General features: G+C 43.7%; 1 protein-coding gene across 3 annotated transcripts in view; it reads left to right on the forward strand.

Annotated features, from left to right (window-relative positions):
- GJC2 (gap junction protein gamma 2) overlaps positions 1-12312 on the forward strand; it is an 89728-nt gene extending 77416 nt beyond the window's left edge. For 2 of the 3 annotated variants that reach the window (XM_042477256.1, XM_042477258.1), the window contains one exon: positions 6477-12312. In XM_042477256.1, coding sequence (XP_042333190.1) covers positions 6497-7753 — 1257 coding nt within the window. In that variant the 5' untranslated portion in view covers positions 6477-6496 and the 3' untranslated portion in view covers positions 7754-12312. Of the gene's footprint in view, positions 1-2409; positions 2539-6476 lie in introns of those variants that run through there. The other variant, XM_042477257.1, reaches the window with a different exon arrangement.
- Positions 12313-14230: the final 1918 nt, after the last annotated feature.

Raw genomic sequence — 14230 nt, forward strand, 5'->3', positions numbered from 1 at the left:
AGCTCAGCTATGAAACCCATTGGGTGACCCTGGGCAAGTCACACTCTCTCAGCCTCAGAGGATGGCAATGGCAAACCCTCTCTGAAGGAATTTGCCAAGAAGACCCCATGATAGACCCGCATTAGGGTCGCCATGAGTTGGAAATGACTTGAAGGCACACAACAACAACATTGGAGCCTTGCTTTCTCTTCATAGAATTGTAGAGTTGGAAGAGACTGCAAGGGCCATCCAGTCCAACCCCCTGCCATGCAGGAAATCTAAATCAAAGCATCCCCAACTGATGGCCATCCAGCCTCTGTTTAAAGACCTCCAAGGAAAGAGACTCCACTACACTCTGAAGAAGGAGTGTGTTCCTCTGTCGAACAGCCCTTACTGTCAGGAAGGTCCTCCTAATGTTGAGGTAGAATCTCTTTTCCTGTAGCTTGCATCCATTGTTCCGCATTCTAGTCTCTGGAGCAGCAGAAAACAAGCTTGCTCCCTCCTCAATATGACATCCCTTCAAATATTTAAACAGGGCTATCATATCACCTCTTAACCTTCTCTTCTCCAGGCTAAACCTCCCCAGATCCCTGAGTCGTTCCTCATAGGGCAAGGTTTCCAGACCTTTCACCATTTTAGTCGCCCTCCTCTGGACATGCTCCAGTTTCTCAATGTCCTTTTTGAATTGTGGCGCCCAGAACTGGACACAATATTCCAGGTGGGGCCTGACCAGAGCAGAATATAGTGGCACTATTACTTCTCTTGATCTAGACACTATACTTTTATTGATGCAGCCCAAAATTGCATTGGCCTTTTTAGCTGCCGCATCGCACTGTTGACTCACGTTCAACTTGTGGTCCACTTGGACTCCCAGAACCCTTTCACATGTAGTCTCATTCAGCCAGGTGTCCTCCATAATCCTATATCTGTGCATTTCATTTTTCTGCCCTAAGTGCAGCACCTTACATTTCTCTGTGTTGAATTTCATTTTGTTAGCTTTGGCCCAGCTTTCTAGTCTGTTCAGGTCATCTTGAATTTTGATCTTGTCCTCTGGAGTATTAGCTACTCCCCCTAGTTTGGTGTCTATTATTTAGTGATTTGTTCAGATATGTACTAACCCACCTCCTCAATAGGGCCAGAATGATATAGTAGTTTGTGTGATCTGGGAAAGACCAAAGTTTTCATCTCCATCAGTCAAGGAAACCCATTGGGTGATCTTGCTTCACACTCTCTCAGTTTAAGACTAAAGTAATTGGAAACGTCTTCTGGTTAATACGTCTTGCCAAGAAAACACTAGTATATGGTTGCCATACATCAGAGTCAACATGAAAAGGTATAACAACATATCCTGCTAGTATTGTGGGGCATCTTTTGTTCTATTATGTGCTCCTAAGTCAGCTTCGATTTGTGGCAACTCAAAAAATGAGAACAGAGAGGGGACTAACTGGACCTCTTGTGGAAGGGAGTTCCACAGTCTAAGAGTAGCCACTAACAAGGCGCTCTCTCACCAACCAAGGTATGTGTTTCTGTGGGCATAGTCTTCTTCCCCAGTGTTTTTGAGGTGTCTGCCATTCTCTTGCAGTCCAAACCAGTATTTTCCCCCTCTTCACACTGCCTTGTGTGCTGATCACAAAACAAAGCATGCTAAATGCAAGATACAGAGGTGATGAAAGTCATACGCTATGAAATAAATAGATTTGATCAGCAAAGTGGAAATTTTTGCAAGAACCTTTCTTTCAGTTACAGAAATGTAGCCATTAAACACACAGACAGACAGACCTTTAGGAATCCTTACACTGAATTTTGATTTCATTTAGCAGGTTGGTTGCGTCATCTCTCAGACATTGTTTTTGTACGGATGTACTCCTGTCTGGCCTTAAATTACAAATCGCTTCATCGCCTTCAAATCCAGAGATGGCTTTACTTCCTCAGGGCATCTAGTGTTTCTTTTTGCTCTCAAAGGCTTCCTCCCAGTTCTCTGGCCATGTGCTTCCCAGATGTTTCTCATTAGTCATGCTTTCCCTCTACTCGATCCAGTTACTGAATGCCCCACACTGCCACTCTTAACTTTCGCCCAACAAAGGGAACATGCACAACGCAGCAACGTGAACCAGAAATTTGTTTTAGTAAAGTTTAAGAGGGTGTCTTTTGTTTTAATTTTCTTTTTTTCTTTTTGCAAAACCCTTGCTTATTCAGCTCTTTCCACACAGGATACTACATGCAAAGAATCCATTGAGCGTGAATATTGGAATTCCTTCCTGCAAAACCTTTGTTTAAATGCTGTTTTCTTTTTCCCCCATAAAGGGACAATGTGCCCTTTGCTCTTAGTGGATGCCCTGTCTTTAGGGTAGTTGTTTCATGGTCAGAAAGGCAGAGTCCGGCAGGATGCATTTAAAAGTTTGCCGAGAAGTCGCCAGGAGAGTGTTAGTTTTGTGACACATCATTTTCACAGGGAGGTATCTTTTCTCCGACGCATGAAGAGGCAGGCGTTGTGGAAAAAAAGGTGCATGGGAATGCTTGCTTGGCAAAGGAGGCCTGAGCCTGGAACATCATGTCTCTGTGAGTAGCTGATGTGCATCAATTTCTCCTTACTTTCCTATCGCATACGGGACGTGGTGTGATTTGGAAGAGAACTGAAGGAAGTGTATATGGAGGGGATGTTCAAGTGGGGGGAATTAGTTTGAAAAACAAGGCTTAGTTATAATAATAAATAATAAACTGTTTATTTATATACCACTTTTCCTTGAGATCAAAGCGGTTTACATCAGGTAAAACTATGACAATGTCATAATACATAGTTAGCAGAGCACCATGCATTTGCTATCCCACTGAGGAATATTCTGCCTCAGAGTGTGGTGGAGTCTCCTTCTATGAAGGTTCTTAAGGAGAGGATGGATGGGCATCTTTTAGGAGTGCTTTAGGAGGTTGGAGTGTAGCTATGCTGAGGGCAGAGGAAGGAGTGAGAGTATTAAACTCCAAGTAAGAATTCTGACATCCAAATGACATTTTTCTTTCTGTCTCCAAATTTCTAGTAACTTAAAACTTTGGAGACATAGGACCTTATCACACTAGAGGAATCCCAGTAAGAAATGGGATTTAAAGTAGAAAAACCCCACAAATGCGGGAGGTTTGTCACACGACGCTTCTCTTGAAATGACACGAAAATAAAGCGAATGTAAAGGGGATAAAAACGACACCTTTTTACTTTCAGAACTTCCCAATATGACATCACTTCAATTTTTCCCCCCTACTTTAAATCTACTTTAAGTCCCGTTTCTGAGCTAGTGTGATAAGGTCCACAGCTGGGTTAATCTGGAATATCAGTATGCAAAGAGATCTTTAAAGGCATAGGACTTTATCATACTGGCAAAAATGACGGGAGCATATTGCACAATAGCACTAAGATTTCCACATGACGTCATGGTTATTGCACAATTATCCCATGAATAAAGAGGCATTCTAGCACCACTTTTTATTTCCGTGAATTAAAATCCTGTGAATAAAAAGCAGCACTAGGATGCCTCTTTGTTCACGGGATAATCATGTGATAACCGCGACATCACACAAAAATCTTACCATTATAGGGCGATATTGATGGGAGCATATCACTATGCTCCCACCTTTTTTGCCAGTATGATAAAGTCTATGCTGTGTTAGTCTGGAAAACCAGTATGCAAAGGGAACTTGCAACACCTTTGCAACACCTCACTCAAAGGCAGAAGTTGGTAGCATGAGCTTTTGTGGACTTGTACACAAAGGCATCTGGTAAAGAAGGCTCAAGTCTACAGAAGCTCATGCTTCTATCTTTCAGCCCCATCCATTCAGTGGCAGCAACAAAATAAAAAGTCAGAAGGAGTTTTGCAACACCTTAAATGTAGGTACATCATCTGGTATCTGCTTTCAGTGATCAAGAAAACTAAGCCCAGTTTGTTCTTGTTCTTGGGTGCCTTCAAGTTACTTTTGTAGTTTTATTCCCTGAGATGCATGGAGTGGATCCTTGTGTTTCCATGCGTCAGAGGAAGTAGACCAAATCTGTGAAAGCTGATACTACCATTTCGTTCACACAGTTAGCCTGAAAAGTGCTACCAGATTGCATTGCATATTAAAATTTCAGTTGAGCTTAGTCAGCTAAAGAAAAGTGGCAGACAAAGTCACCCAAGGAACGCAAACACAGCAAACAGAAGAGTTCTAGGAATAGATGGCTGTCAGTGTCTCACTTTCTGAAATGCAAGAGATTTGGGGACTGAAGGAAAGAAAATGTCACTGGGGGAGTCAAAATTCTCATTTGGAGGGGCAGTGCCCTTATTTTACCAACCCACTGCAACTTTAGTTTTGTATTCTTGCACAGCAGAGCATTGGGCTAGATATCCCTTGCCTTGCCATCCCTTCCATCGCTCTGATTCTATAATTCTGTGATTCTTTTTCCTCCTTTCAGAGCCCTCCTCCAAACTTGCCTTTTCTGGAATGTCTTTATCTTAACACCTTAATCCTTACCAATCATATATTTTCCCCGATCTGTCTGTGTTCCATACTCCCCTCCTCCGTTTCATTTCCCCTCACTCTCTTGTCTTCAGGAACACACCCTTCCTTTTGTGCCCATTTCAAGAGCACACAGTGTGTGTGTATGTGTGGGTGTGTCGTTGTGTGTGAGCGTGTGTGTAAGATGGAGACCTGAATGAAATGAGTGCTTGGTTATAGCATTGGTACAATATGTGTGTATGGATGTGCCTAAATACCCCCAAATCAAGAGATTCCATCTGATATTGGAAGCTAAACAGAGTCAGCCCTGGTTGTTAGTACTTGGATGGGAGACCACCAATGAATATCAGGCGCTGGAGGCTATAATTCAGAGGAAAGAACTGGCAAAACCACATCTGAGCATTACTTGCCTATGAAAACACTGTGAAATTCATGGGGCCACCATAAATTGACAGGCAACTTGAAGGTGCACACACATGCAACATGTGTACATGTGAGAGCCATCCAGGCTCAATGGAAAAGGGGAAAGATCAGGAACAAAAGCTTGCTTTTTGTTTTTATTTTCCTCCAGTCAACTCTAGGCAACATACATAGCTATCATCTTCTCTACTTTTTGTCCTCACAATAAACCTATGAGTTTCTTCAGGTTGAGAGCTTCTCCATCCTGTCTTTCTCCAGCCCTTGGTACACAAGTTTTATTTCGGAGTACCTTGCCAGCAGCTTCACCTCTCCCCAATTTTGGTTTCTAGTTTCCCTGGGAGCACATATTGGGAAGTTTTTAAATGGTGTTTCCCAACCTGGGGCCCCCAGATGTTTAGAAAAAGGTCCTAGCATCCCCAGGCAGCATGGCGGATGGGGAAGGTTGCTGTGAAGAGTTAAATAGATATTCATTTCGAAGTGCATGCATATCATTTTTGTCCTTTGGAAGAGGAGTCTTGGAAGTTTTAAAGTCTTGATTCAAAGGCATTATAGTCAAAAGTTGTACTGTGGGCCCTCCACATTTGCTGGGGTTAGGGGCACAGGACCCCCGTGAAAGTGGAAAACCCACAAATAAAAAGACCACTGTTTCATTTATTTGAGAAAACTCTAGGAATCTCTAGGTCCTCCAAAGCAATTCTATTGCCAATATCTTCCAGATGTTGACCATAGAATTGCACTGGACCTACAGATGCCTAGAGAAGTATTCTCTCTAGGAACCTCTGGATCCTCCAGTATAAGTTTTTGACAGAAGTTGACAACAGCGTCACGCCGGAGGACCTAGGGATTCCTAGAGAGAACATATTAGTTGAATCTGTGAAGAATCAAATCAAAAGTCAAAGTTGTAAATGTGGAGGGCCGGCTGTAGTGTTCATATAATGATGTGTGTGTGTAATGGTAGCATTGTAAAGTTATTATTATATTTATTATTATTATTATATTTATTTATGTCCCTCTTTCCCAACCCTGGAACTCAAGACAGCTTACAAAAGTTAAAATAGACAGGGCTAAAAGTTCACATCATACAAAAGTTGAAATATAATTAAAATCTCAATGGCTGCTGCTGCATTGCAGAAATAAAGCGGTTTGACACGACAATAGTGCAACCTCTTGACACATTTGCCCCATTTGGAGAAGGTCTTAAACAAACTAAGACCCAATCTGCACTGTAGAAAAAATGCAAGTTCAACACCACTTTAACTGCCCTGGCTCCATGCTATGGAATTCTGGGATTTATAGTTTCATGAGATATTTAGCTTTTGCTGTCAGAGAGCTCTCGTGCCACCACAAAGTACAAATCCAAGGATTCCATACCATGGAGCTATGGCATTTAAAGCGGTGCCAGACTGCATTATTTCTGCAAGGCATATGCAACCATAGAGGTCAGCAGCTGCCACTAGGCAGACCTTAGATTGGGCAAAAAAAGTACAGTATGCCCAACTTCTAATATACTGCAAATCCCAATATAAAGTGTGATATGGCAATCTTTAGTAGGACATATCTGGATTAACTGTCTCCCACCCTCTGTGTCTTTCATACAGGTTATAAATGATTAGCCCCTATGACCAACATGAGCTGGAGCTTCCTAACCCGCCTACTAGAAGAAATTCACAACCATTCCACTTTTGTGGGGAAGATCTGGCTCACCGTCCTGATCATCTTCCGCATTGTCTTGACGGCCGTCGGAGGTGAGTCCATCTATTCGGACGAGCAGAGCAAGTTCACCTGCAACACCAAGCAGCCTGGGTGCGACAACGTCTGCTATGATGCTTTTGCACCGCTCTCGCACGTCCGGTTCTGGGTCTTCCAGATCATCATGATCTCCACCCCTTCTGTCATCTACTTGGGCTATGCCATCCACAGGATCGCAAGGTCCTCGGAAGAAGAGAAGAAGAGGTTCCGTGGCTTCAAGAGGAAAAAGCAGTTTGCGCTCAACTGGCAAGCCGTCCGCAACCTGGAAGACCCATTGGGAGCCGACGAGGAAGAGCCTATGATAGCTGATGAGATTGTGGAGATGGAAGAGAAAACCAAAATGAAGGAAGAGAAGAAGGAGCAGAAGAAGCACGACGGCAGGAGACATATCCAGGAGGAAGGCCTGATGAAAATCTACGTCTTCCAGCTCCTCACCAGAGCCTCATTCGAAGTGGCCTTCCTGATTGGCCAGTATATGCTCTATGGCTTTGAAGTCACGCCGTACTACCTTTGCACCCGAGAGCCTTGCCCACACAATGTCGACTGCTTCGTGTCCAGGCCGACAGAGAAGACCATTTTCCTCCTGGTGATGTACGTCGTCAGCTGCCTTTGCTTGCTGCTCAACTTGGCTGAAATGTGCCACTTGGGCATCGGCACCATCAGGGATGCCATCCGAGAGCGGAAGATCCACAGCTTCAGGCAGCCACCCTACAACTACGCTGCCTATCCGAAGAATATCGCTTGCCCTCCGGAATATAACCTGGTGGTGAAATCGGACAAGCAGGCCAAGGTGCCCAACAGCCTGATGGCCCACGAGCAGAACTTGGCCAATGTCGCTCAGGAGCAGCAATGCACAAGTCCTGATGAGAACATCCCTCCCGATCTGTCCACACTCCATAAACACTTACGGGTGGCTCAGGAGCAATTGGACATTGCCTTCCAGAGCTACAATGGTACTCAGGGGAACACCCAGCCATCCAGAACCAGCAGCCCCGCATCCAGTGGGACTGTGGCAGAGCAGAACCGAGCCAACACGGCCCAAGAGAAACAAGGGGCCAAGCCCAAAGCCAGTTCAGAGAAAGGTAGTTCCAATGGAAAGGATGGGAAAAACTCCGTATGGATATAGGGAGGCACAGCTGAATAGGCAAAGCAGAGCAATGTGAGGCTGAGCTGTCTTCTCATTGATTTGTTCCAGAGAGCTTTGGGTTCCTTTCTAAGGTCAAAATGTTTGGGAAAAGGGCACCAAATGTTTGCCAGTGATGCATTTTAGGAATGCTCTCCAGTTGGTTAAGAAGAGGCCTCTCCTTGTCTCTCCTGCTTTCTGCTCCCAGATGCTTCCGTCATTCAGCATCTGGAAACAGGGGGACTTGTTGGTCATTCTGTGTTAATTACTAAGGAGAAGCCACAAGGATTTTGTCCTTGACATGTACCATTGTCCTCTTAGGGCAGAACTTGCGGGATGTAGTTATAGAGTTTGTTCTTAGACTTGAAGCTTCAGGAGAGAAATCTCTACCACCACCACCACCACCACTCAGAAAGCACAAAAACTCCCAGTTAATCCCCTGGCAGGAACCCTGGGATTGTCACTCGCTTATATTCTCCATTGTTCAGCTGGTTGCATCCAGTGTGTCTTCCCTTGGCCTGGCTGGTTCTTTTATTTTCTCTTGCTCTTTGCAAGTCTGTCCTTTCTATGGTGCATCCTTTGCTGGCCCATCCATTTTTTAAAAACATAAATCCTTTTCTTAGGGACCATTTGTCGCCTACAGCTCCCTGACATCTTGTTCATGCACACACTGGAATTCGTATCACTTCCAGTGGCAACCTCCCTACCCTTCCACCTGTCACACTTCTGCCAAGGCCTGGAGCTCAGATGGTGGCATCATGCGCCATCTCCTGTTGTCCAAGGAGAACTGCTGTGAGCATTCAACACCCAAAGTCATCCTTTGTGAAGGTAGTCATGTTCATACTAAGCATCTGTATGTCTCAACCAGATACCCTCCTGCTCTGTGCACTCAAAGGTTTGTTTTCATCACTCGAATAATCCTTAATTAATGTCTAACTCTTTGGGTGTGGAAGATGACTATTGTGATAGCTTACAATAATGCTCCGAATGGCGGACTGTGCTCACAAAACCTCTGGATTTTGGAAATGGTGCCCTAACATGTATACATGGTTGTGTTGCAACTGAGTGAAGGCTTCTCTAGCTCGAGTCAGTTTGCAACAAAAAGGATGAGTCTTGGGACCTCCAGCGCTCTCTATTTCGATTGTTGGCTTCAGTGGAGTCTCAATTTCATCAGTGCATGGCATTTGTTCTTCTGCGCATCACTGAGAAGCACACAAGGATCTAAGAACCATTTTGCAGTCTTGTCGTAAAGGTGTTGTGATTGGTGGGAGATGTTGTGAAACTTCCTTTGACTTTTGTTCTGTACAAAATGACTTTCCTTTCCTTTTGCCAGAGCACATCCTAAACACAAAAGTGCCTTTAAGTAACACTGTGAGGAGTGAGTGACCAAAGACTTCCGATTATCTTGGTTGTGTCTTTGTGTAGGCACGTTGGTGCTAACAAGAAGCTAGCCATGGCTCTTATGGAATAAAAGTCCTCTATGGTGCTTTCCAAAATCACAGCCATGAGTGAGAGTTTGGGAAGACAATTCTCCCAAATGGGGCATAGCTCATGAATGGGATACTTTCCTTTCACAGCTTTAGGGCTATCCTTGTCCTTTGGGCCCAGGATAGTGCCTTTCCTGAGTGTTGCTGGGATTTACCACGATCAGAACAGCAATCATAAGATGTAAAAAGAGGCCTGCCAGATCAGACCAATAATTATCCAGGCTAGCATTGGGTTTTGAAGAGTAGCCAGACAGATTCTTCCGGGTCCTCACAAGCACACTATACAGCATGTGGATGAACTTTTTGGTTTGCTCAAAACCTTGGGCAGAAATAGCTTTTTCAAGATTAGTGATGACTGTGCTAGTGAATTCTCCTTCTCCAAATATCACTCCATTCCCCTAACTATCGCCAAGGAACTTAACCCAACTAACACTTCCCTTTGTCCTCTTCCACCAATTCAAGCAGGTAATTCTAGTCTTGAGAACTGTGGATTCCTGGTGGCTTTCATGTAAGTGGAGAATCCACTTTGGACTTTAGTCTGAACTTTTAAAGAGCCAGCCAAGATGTTGAACTTTGCCTTGAGTATCTCTTTCGAAATTCAAACTTAAACCCATAGTGGATTCACCACAGAGCTGACATGGAAGCCACAGATGGCCACTACATTTGGGCTAGACACTAATGGAGACAGTGATGCCAAAAATTGCCAATCCTCTCAGCATTTCACCATTGCAGCCAGGGACTAGGGAGAAGTGTTTCAATCAGAATGATGTACAGTGCACCCTTGATATCTGCTGGGGTTTGGTTCCATGGATGCTCACGTCCCATTACAGTCGGCCCTCTTTATCCATGGATTCGTTATCCACAGACTCCACCATCCATAGCTTGAAAATATTTAAAAGTATAAAAATTCCAAAAAGCAAACCTTGATTTTGCCATTTTCATATAAGACACCATTTTACCACGCCGTTGTATGCAGTGGGAGCTGAGCATCCACAGATTTTGGTATCCACAGGGGTTCCCAGAAGCAAACCCCAGCAGATACCAAGGGCCCACTGTATATAAAATGGCATAGTATAATGGTGTCCTTTATTTAAAATGGAAAAACCAAGGATTTTGCTTTTGGGAATTATTTGGGGTGTGGGGAGGAATATTTTCAAGGCAAGGATGGTTGAATCTGTGGGTGCAGAATCCGTGGCTACGGAGGGCCTATTTGTGGATCCACTGGGGTCCTGAAGCCTCTTTAAATAATAATAAAGCATTGGAGGAATAAGGCAATGACATACTGAAGTAGCTGTGAGAGAATATCTTCTCATTTTGCACGACTAGGGGATTCCTTATTTTATAGGCAGCCTTTCCTTTCCTAAAGAAATAGGTTTTCTACAAGCAAATCATATCATGTTGGTCAGCAGACTTGGATTAAAGTGGGTTTCTTTCTTTTTTTAAGTCTAATTCATATTATAGTTTTGATACAGTACTCAGTAGGTTAAAACCACAATATTTTATTGGTCTTACTGACTGGTATTGGAGGCATTCCTGAAATATATCAAGACGACAGCAAGTTTAACCCACAAAACGATGAAGATGCTGCAGAAGTTGTGACGCTACTATGCCCCAATGCTTTCTCCATATCAGAAGAGTACGAGTTACTTCTCATTACAAACTCCCATCATAGCAACCCTTCAGAAAATAGGGAGAAAAAGCCTTCCCATGTACTCTCAAGACTTTCCCAGGCGTTTTCTTCAAATTGGAGGCTGTCAACTAATGTCCCGCTCCAAAATGGAGGACAGGAATGGAAAGCAGATTGGAAACGAGGGAGACTTTCTGCCTTGTAGAGATAAATCAGGATTGAGGATCTTTAGGTCCTTTCTGGCTTGTGTTCCTGTAGAGAGAAATCCATACAATGGGCCCTTGGTATCTGCTGGGGTTTGGTTACAGGACCCACTGTGGACACACCAAAGTCCATGGATGCTAAACCCCCATTAAATAAGAATGGTGTCCCTTATATAAAATGGCAAAAACAAGATTTGCCTTTTTTTGGAATTGGTATATTTAAAAAAATATTTTCAAGCCATGGATAGTTGAGTTTGTGGATACAGAGGACCAACTGTACAAACGTAGGCAATTCCTTCTACACATCAGTGCAGCTGTTGTGAACCCTCTGCGTCAGGAATAAACTCTTCTAGAACATGGCCACATAGCTCGAAAAACCCACAAAAAAACTATGTATGCCAGCCATGAAAGCCTTTGACTTCACAATCCATTACACTGTCTGGAGCGGTGGTTCCCTCAAACTTTGGCCTTTAAGATATTTTTAACTTCAGCTCCCAAAATTCCTGACGGTTGGCCAAGTTGGATGGGCTTCTGGGAACCGGAGTCCAAAACACCTGGATGACCAAAGCTTGGGAACCATTGGTCTGGAGGAGTCAAAGGCCATAAGAAGTCATGAGGGCCACATGTGGCCCCAGCACTGCACCTTGCCCAGGTCAGGTTGCTAGGTATATTAGCTACTCCATGTCACTGTATGTCGGAAGGCAGAAGTTTCCATTCAGAAGTTTTCCAAACTATCAGTTGCATTAAAACACAGCCCATAACAGCTATCTGTATTTTAAAATAATAATAGTAGTAATCAAGACTCCTTAGTTTTTCCTATACAGTAATTCCTCCATAGGCAACACTTGTTCAGAAACATGGCAAGATCCTCCTTGTAGTTCCTAGACTTTTGTGGGAATATAGCTTGCAAATGGTTTTGCGTTTAAAAGCCAAAACAGAATGAAAACCCAAACGACTGTCGCTCACATTCCATTCCGCTGGGAAATACTTGAAAGCAACTCAATGTCCATAATCTTATGTTGTGACGAAGTTTCCACACTTTGGGGAGGGATGATGTCTTTTTATTTTTCTTCTGTACTAACTTACAAGTTGTATGAAAAAACAGGCTGAGTGTAAAACTGACCCGTGTCTCTGTAAATAGTTTTCGGCGTAAACGTTGCGCCTGGTTGTACTTAGGACAGAACAACAGCAAGACAAAAACTGTGGGACGTTCAATTCCGATACTAATAAAATGGAATAAAAACATCCTGCTTCTTTGGTGTGTAGCAAGTGCGTTTGTGTCCATAAAAATAAGGACGGTGTTTCCCAATGGTGGCTGACTCTAGCTCCCATCCCCCTTGACCATTGTTTTTAGTGGGCAATGCTGATGGGGATTGTAGTCTTAATGCTTTGAAAGGCCACCTCTGCTTTACAAATGACTTCTTTTTTCAAACAAGAAAAGGACCAAGACTGTTTTTTGTGCAAACTGAGCTGTGCCCTTGCAAAGAAAAACAGGGAAAAGATAAGCTATGGGGTGAACCCAGCTTCTTTCTAAGATAGGTAACACTTGAAATGATAATGATGATAATAATACATGATAAGCTTTATTTCTTTCCTGCCTCTCCTCAAGGCTCAAGGCGGAGTACAACATATTAAAGCACAAAACACAATTACAAGACACATAAAACCATCAGTTACAATACAATACATACCATAAAACCATCAAAAGTACACTTGTATGAGTACGTTCTTTAAATTATACAAATTAAAAATGCCATTTTTAAAAAAACAGGGAGGGCCTGCCGGAAGAGGAGTGTCTTTAATGTTGTTTTAAATAGTTTAATTCTATTTTAACTGCCACTTTTGAAGGTTTTAACTGTACTGTTTTTAGACTGAGCTGCTTTCAGTATCAATTTTGGGGGAAAAGCAGGGTACAAATAAATATAAATCTAGTAATAATAATAAGGTAAAGGTAGTCCCTTGGCATGAATGGCTAGTCGTAACCAACTTGCAGGGAGCGGTGCTCATCTCCATTTCCAAGCCAAAGAGCCTGAGTTGCCTGAGGACTGCTCTGCTGGTGCTCCTGTTCCCAGCATCACTTCACCAAAGGCTATTATTACCTGTTGACAAGTACCTATTTATCCACTTGTGTTTGCATGCTTTGGAACTGCTAGGTTGGCAGAAGCTGGGACTAGTGTTAGCCGCTCACCCCATTATGCGACACTCGGGCCTCACAGAACCCTAGAGTTGGAAGAGACCCCAAAAAAGGCCATCCAGTCCAACCACATTTCTGCCATGCAGGAAACCCCAATCAACGCATCCCCATTGACAGATGGCCATCCAGCCTCTGCTTAAAGACCTCCAAGGAAGGAGACTCCATCACTCTCCAGGGCAGCCTCTTTCATGTCAAACAGCCCTTACTCTCAGGAAGTTCCTCCTAATGTTGAGGTGGAACCTCTTTTCTTATTGCTTGAATCCATTGCTCCGGATCCTATTCTCTGGAGCAGCAGAAAACAAGCTTGCTCCCTCCTCAGTATGACATCCCTTCAACTATTTAAACAGGGCGATCATATCACCTCTTAACCTTCTCTTCTCCAGGCTGAACATCCCAAGCTCCCTCAGTCGTTCCTCTTAGGGCTTCACGGTTTCCAGACCCTTCATTTTAGTCACTCTGTAAGAAACCTGGACCCAAAAAACCATGTACGGCTTTAAATAACATACTTTGTACCTTGCCTAGACGTTTAATTGTCAGCCAGTGGAGTGATTTTAATAATAGCGTACAGTAATTGTATCCCTCCTGGATGGTCCTAGTATTCAGTCTGGCTGCCATATTCTGAACCAGTTGGAGTTTCTGGACTTCATACAAAGGTAGACCAGTGTCTACAGGAAAAGAGGTTCCAGCTCAACATTAGGAGGACCTTCCTGAGAGTAAGGGCTGTTCAGCAGTGGAACACGCTCTTTCCTTGGAGATTGTGGTGGAGTCTCCTTCCTTGGAGGTCTCTAAACAGAGGCTGGATGGCCATCTGTCAATGAGGACGCTTTGACTGAGAGTTCCTGCACGGCAGAAGAAGGGGGTTGAGCTGGATGGCCCTTTTGGGGTCTCTTACAACTCTATGATTCTGTGATTCCAGGGTCACTTCCGTTGCTCTCTGAGCTCAGAACAAACTCCAGCTCCCAGAAATTC

This window comes from Sceloporus undulatus, chromosome 6, assembly GCF_019175285.1.
Source record: "Sceloporus undulatus isolate JIND9_A2432 ecotype Alabama chromosome 6, SceUnd_v1.1, whole genome shotgun sequence".
Taxonomy (NCBI): Eukaryota; Metazoa; Chordata; class Lepidosauria; order Squamata; family Phrynosomatidae; genus Sceloporus; species Sceloporus undulatus.